Here is a 6,280-nt window from a genome sequence, read left to right as displayed (position 1 = left end):
ACTGTAGGAGATACATAGATAGTATGCCAGATCGTTGTAGAGCTGTAATTGCTGCGAAAGGCGGTCATACAAGATATTAATAAAATAATGCACATAGTGGAAAAATGGTTCCAATGTTGGTTTTTGTATTTAATCTTAATTTTTTCCCGACTGTGTAACAATACAAGCAAAATTTTTTTTCAGTAATATTAGCTGTAAATGCACTACAAAATGCATGTTTTTGTGAGCCGTTACCATTTGTAGTTCCAAAGATATAAAGCTTTAAAGTTGCAAATCAAAAACATTGGAACCATTTTTCCACCCACTGTAAATTCGTCTTGGCAGAGCGAGAGTAAGAAGGTGATTATCGATATATGGGCATACAGCAACAGGATTGAAGATTCTATAAATTGGAAGTATGCTGTTGCTTGAAACTGGATCAAATTGGTTCTTCCACACTTGGATGCCAGTACCATCGAAGGTGGGAAAATGTTGAGTCGCATGGCTGTACCAATTGACGAATGCAAAATAATGAGTTGAGTTGTTAAATGAATGACTGAAAAAGTATGATATTTGACCAATACGTAATTGATTGTTCATAAAGGCTTGAATGCATGATGATGATGAATGATCGTCTGACTGTTGGTAGTGTTGTCCAAGCAAGTTAATTTTTTTGAATGATTTTATAGTTGTACTGATTGTATTCATAATAGGTATTTCATAGGTATCCATATAAAAAGTTTGTAAGGCTTCATAGTGTTCAGGGCATAAAAGTTCTTGTTTGTTGTTAATTTTTGAAGGAAGGGCTTGTGGTGGCAGAGGCTCACTACCAGTAATCGTCAGGTTAAATAGACTTGGCCCGTCTATGAATTGAGAGTAATCAAATGGCGTTAAACCACTCTCGTCATTCGTAACCTCGCCTATTTCCTTTATGAAGTTGATCAGTAGGAGCATGCCTTGATCGTTGTTGTTAATGAATGTAGGTAATGAATGTATTATATCTTGCGTATGAATGGTTTGAGTAAGCATAGTGACATAGGTGGTTTCGAAGCCTGTCTTGTAATTGATATTTATCTTTTTGATATCACCATTCAATCGTTCAAAACCATAAAGCCAAAAGGCATAGGAGGGACCAAAGTCCAAAAAGCATTCTTTCAAATGCATGTGCATATGTATATTAGGTGTTATACATGTTTTTCCATAGAGTTGAACACAGGTCTTGCCGAATTCTTTAAATAAGGAGTGTGCTGTCTGAATTTCATCTGCTGTGATTAAAGGACCAGTCACCAACCTTACTGCTTCTACATATCTGATCCAATTGATGAAATGTTCACCGATTAATCTTTGTTTTAAGAGAAAAGGCGAAAGCACAACACACCACGTTCTCCACTCATCAGCCTTCATATTGCTAAACGTACTTTCAATCTTGCCTTTTTCGTTTTTTTTTTTTTATAACAAAAAAATTAGTGTTCAGATTCATAATAGTACAAATTCTTTTATACTTGTATACCTTTAGAGATTTTACAGTACTGTGAAGGGATAGCAATTGAAGCTGATTCATCAGCCATGGCTTTGAAATCAGCTGTTGTAAGAAGCCCGTGATCTACCCAAACTTCAACCATTCTTTTTGGCGTACCTAGAAATAAATTGTGCATGGGATCAACGGTTGTCAATCTCACGACATCAAAATACTCTAGTCGGTGAAGTTCACTCCATTTACTTCCTGTGTCCGTCTGCAGGGTTCGCTGTTGCGTAATGTGAGTAGCATTTAGCCAAGCATATGCTTCTTGGCGCTGCTGGGTATTGTTTCGCAGAATCCAGTGCTCATCGTCAAAGTCAGAAAAATCTGGCTTCGTTGAATTTGCACCAGTACTGATTCGCGAAAACACAGTGGAACATTTGTTGCAGGCTTTGTGCGCGGATTGACCCATGAACCCAGCTACTTTGCGAGCTGCTGGTATATCACAGTTAACGGACATCAAAGCAACACGTACCATTTCACCGTTTCTGTTCTGGTACGTTGGCATCATCATACCTCCGTACAAGGTATTCAGCTCTGCAATCATTGGTCGCAAAAAGTTTTGGAGCTGGTCATCCGTGGGCTCGCCAGGCCCAGGAATCATACCAACCAGGATGATGTTGGAAACCTTCATCCTAGAACTCCTTGGAAGGTTGTTAATCGTGAGATATACACCACCACAAGAGTAGTGCATACCATCACTAGGTTGAAACCAATCAACGTTCAATGACACCATTAATGATCGTCTTTTACTCACAAATGGCTCCCCAGCTGAGTCGACCATCTCATTCCAGACTCGACCATCATAGATGTCATACAACACACCTTCCTCCACATATCGACCTCTCCACTGTTCAATCTCTGTTTCAAAGTTCGGACGGACAAAGAACTTCTTCAACGTTTCCACAATTGAGTTGTACGGGAACTCAAGGACGGGCTTCAGGCTGCTGCCAACAAAAAGTGAATTACCACATGGGCGCTCTTGTCTGTGTGGGTTGTTTGCAAACCTAACAAAAGGGCATTGTCGAGTATGCAAACTCCCTGTGTCGTACACACTTCTGCAAAGAGAACAGACAAGGAAACGGGAGACACCACTACTGGCAGAGGAATAATTGACCATGGTACGAGCAGTGGAGATCTTTGTAGGAATCTCCATGCCATGGCCAAGAGCACGAACGAAAAAGGAAAGAAAGGCCAACAAGTCTTCACCGGCTTCAACTGAAAGGTGCTTTGCTTGGAAAAGCACAAGGTAAAGGACCAGGAGATACGCCAGTTGTTGGTCGTTGGTCATTTCTTCGTCCATGTCAACATCCATGTCAGCATCAATGTCGAATTCTAAATTTGTTTAATAAAAAAAAAGGGGTGGATTTATAAATATACCTTCAAACGTGCTTCTTTCGGTAGACGTGGTGGGTTGCTCGAAGGTGTTTTCAAATCTTCTTTGTCTCAAAACTATTTTAATTGCACTTTAGTCTTGCTGCATTTCTTTAAGAAAATTGTACCTTCTCCAACTTTGTCTATGCGCTTATGAGTGTTAGCGGTTTTCTTTGCAATCCACTTGAATCCTTCAGGACAGCTGCTGCATTTGGTGCATTGGCATTTAACTTTGTTGTTGGTGGCGTTCATTTCAAAAAAAATAATATTCAGGATTTAGTAGAGGAATAAGATAGAAAAAAATGCGTGATCAAAAAAACTAAAGCAAATATACTAAATTTGGAAGTTGGTTCCTAAACAGTAACAATTTTACGTGTTCAAAAGAACTGGTTTTTTTTTCCCTTGTTTTGTTTCAGAGAGCTTATTTAACATTGCGGATACAAAAGATAAAAAAGAAAGCTCAACAACGGTTCAAATGTAAGTTTATAAAAAAAAAATAATAACAACCAAGTCTAATGTTGGTTTCTTTTTTTTTTTTTTTTCTTTTTTTTACATTAGGAATTCCTAATGGTACACATTCGGATGACGAACATGAGACTCATGGGCAAAGTTGTTCTTTCCAACTTAAAGAAACTGTAAGAATATCAATCTTATATTACTGCTTGTTGCTAAAAAGTTCTTTTTGGTAAAGAAAGTTGCCATTGCTAACATCTCTAATGGCTAATGGCTAATGGCAAATTACACCCATGTACAAACATAAAGTAAGTAATGAACTAGTATAAGCTTAAAAACATATATTCTTTTGTATTATTTGTCATAAAAAATAATAAAGCAATCTATTTATTTGATAAACAAAAGAGTTTTGTATGTATCTGTTGATTATAACTGCCTTGTAACAAAATGTTAACAGAGCTTCTTTATTTTTTTTTTATTCTTTTGTTATAATGTAATAGCATTTGCATAAATATAAAGTATATTTGTTGTTAGAGTACTGTTTTCATTTGAACAATGAACTTTTTATTGCTATACTTTTTTCTTTTCTTTTTTTTTTAACTTAGTCTTTTTTTTACCAGATTTTTTTTTTCCCAAACACGACTATTTTGTTACGTTCTGTAACACGTTTGTAGTGACCTAAGCTAAAAATCATAGACTACCTTCCTAATATGTATTCTTTTGAACAAAATAATCGCAAAATGCTTTTGATTTCCGCATTTTGCCCTCAAAAATAAAAAAACGAAGATATCGGTCTTTCAACGATAGAGGGAACAGGATTTCCAAAAAAAGACCATTTGAAAAAAAAAGACACTTTTTTAAAACATGAATAACTTTATGAATACTTACGCTACAAAAAAAAACAAAAGTATTGTTCAATTTCTTTATTTTTTTCGCACCTGAATCTTTTTTTAAAATTCGAAAATGACCAATACAGCGAAAGTTAATTTTTTTCATTTAATCAAAGACGTCAAAAACGTTGATTATTAGATACAACAACTGATTGTGGATGTTGAAAATCACCAATTATTTGCAGTGTTTGAACTCAAATATCTCACCCAATACGATACATCCATCAACCGTTTTAACACCAAAAAATTCGCTAATTTTTTCTCTACAACATATATTTTTTTCAAGTTCGTAACTCCTTTTTTTGCAATTTTCAACATCTTCGACATTACCCATGTCAGCTAATCCCGGTCATAACATTTCGCCCATCTCAACAGATGGCGTTGCAAATGTCAACATCTCTAATGTTTCAAACATTCAAGACACCTTACAATATTTGTTAAACACTGTTAACACCCTGCAACAAGAAGTTTCGACACATGCTAGTGTCATTGCTGAACTTACTGCTCTGCGCAATGAAAATGCGTCATTAAAATCCAAAATTGCGACTTTAGAAGCGCAATTGGCTTCCTCTTCTCCTGCTGTTCTCTCCTCTGCTGTCTCTGTTTCTGTTCCCGGTGCAAAACCAACTCCCTTGGCTGCACAAGATGCCTCATCTGCTGTCCCAGCTACTTACTCTGCTGTTGCTGCTCGTCCTGCTGCTCGTTCTCCTAACAAAAAGCGCAAATTAGCTGCTAGTCGCGCTTTTCAACCTATTGACCCTGAAGCTCCTCGCGGTTTCCAATATTTGTACCTCAACCGCAATCGTAAGTTAACTCGCTCTGAGATTCGCAGGAATCTTCGCTTGCTTGGTCTTGACTTGTCTCGTGTCCTCGATGTCTGTTTCCCTGGTCCCAAAGCTATTGGTCTCTTGGTCCATGTACAGTATGTGCCAGAGGTGATCTCTTTGCTCGCTACTGCCAAGGTTCCGCTGGTTGACGGTTTCGATCCTCTGGATCCTGTCAACTTGGCTGATCCTGAGCTTCAGCACCTGTCCATGTCTGCAAAGGCGGATAAGTGTGCTGAGCTTCACTACTCTCGCTGCTGCCGTGCTCTCTCTCGTCTTGGTGCTGGTCGTCCCCACTTGGTCGCTCCCATTGGTAAGTACTTCTCTTCCCATGGCTGGATCGATGATGACTCTTTGAGTCAGATTCTTTCTGAGCTTCCCCCTTCTTCTTTTGCTTCTCGTGGTCGGGATCCGGGCGCTGCTTTCCGTGGTGACACGGTTATGTCGGATGCTTTGGTCTCTGATGTCGCTAGTGCTGGATCGCACTCATTATGAGTGAGGTCCAACACCTTTCTATAAGCCTTTGGAACGCGAATGGTCTTCGGACCACGACCGTCCATGAGGTCTTGTCTCATTGTCTCTCCTCTACTCTCCTTTTCATTACCGAGACTTGGCTTCTTTCCCCTTCACTCCTTCCTACAGACTGGATGCAGTATCATGTGTATGGTGTTCCTGTACCTTCGGCCAACCGTGGTTCGATGGGTGTTACTGCTCTGGTCTCTCCTTCTTGTCCCTTTCCTGTTTCTCAACTTCCTTCACCGAATCGGTATACCCTTTCGTTGAAGGTCGGATCCTTTCGCATTCATTGTTTGTATGTCCCTCCTCCTCTTTCTACCGCTCACTTTATGAATGTACTTTCTTCCATCCCCTCATTACCCAATACTTTTATTTGTGGCGACTTTAATGCTCGTCTTGGTGACCTCACTGGTGATGCATTGGTCTCTTCTCGTGGTGCTGCTATGGCTCGCTGGCTTGCTGATCGCTCTCTTACCGTTCTGAACGGCCCACTGGCTCATGGTATTCCTACCTGGGTCGGGTTTCGTGATGATCGAGAGATGAGTAGCATCATTGACATGTTTTTAACAAACGCGTCATTGCTGTCTCCTCGCCTTGACATCGCGTCTGACTTGTCTCTTGGTTCTGACCATCGTCTGCTTACGCTATCATTTTCGTTTACTCAGTCACGTGCCTCTGAGTCATAGTCTGCTACTTCTGATGCTACAGTCCATCCTCGTCGACTA

The 6,280-nt window shown here is 39.5% G+C and overlaps 3 protein-coding genes across 3 annotated transcripts; 2 read left to right on the top strand and 1 right to left on the bottom strand.

The window, feature by feature from the left end:
- Positions 1 to 261: 261 nt before the first annotated feature.
- On the bottom strand, positions 262 to 2,801 carry RO3G_12968 (uncharacterized protein; the record flags this gene model as incomplete). Its single annotated transcript, XM_067667552.1, has 3 exons — positions 262 to 1,377; positions 1,482 to 1,615; positions 1,700 to 2,801. The coding sequence occupies 3 exons, from the start codon at positions 2,799 to 2,801 to the stop codon at positions 262 to 264; spliced, it is 2,352 nt and encodes a 783-aa protein (XP_067523653.1).
- Positions 2,802 to 4,547: 1,746 nt separating this feature from the next.
- RO3G_12967 (uncharacterized protein) lies at positions 4,548 to 5,534 on the top strand (the record flags this gene model as incomplete). Its single annotated transcript, XM_067667551.1, has 1 exon — positions 4,548 to 5,534. One exon carries the CDS (start codon positions 4,548 to 4,550, stop codon positions 5,532 to 5,534), a length of 987 nt encoding a protein of 328 aa, XP_067523652.1.
- A 350-nt stretch (positions 5,535 to 5,884) lies between these two features.
- Positions 5,885 to 6,241, top strand: RO3G_12966 (uncharacterized protein; the record flags this gene model as incomplete). The annotated part of the gene is made up of 1 exon (XM_067667550.1): positions 5,885 to 6,241. One exon carries the CDS (start codon positions 5,885 to 5,887, stop codon positions 6,239 to 6,241), a length of 357 nt encoding a protein of 118 aa, XP_067523651.1.
- Positions 6,242 to 6,280: the final 39 nt, after the last annotated feature.

The sequence above is a fragment of the Rhizopus delemar genome, genomic scaffold (genome assembly GCF_000149305.1).
Source record: "Rhizopus delemar RA 99-880 supercont3.11 genomic scaffold, whole genome shotgun sequence".
Lineage (NCBI taxonomy): Eukaryota > Fungi > Mucoromycota > Mucoromycetes > Mucorales > Rhizopodaceae > Rhizopus > Rhizopus delemar.
Note: the sequence above shows the minus strand (reverse complement) of the source record. Positions and strands in the feature narration are given on the sequence as shown.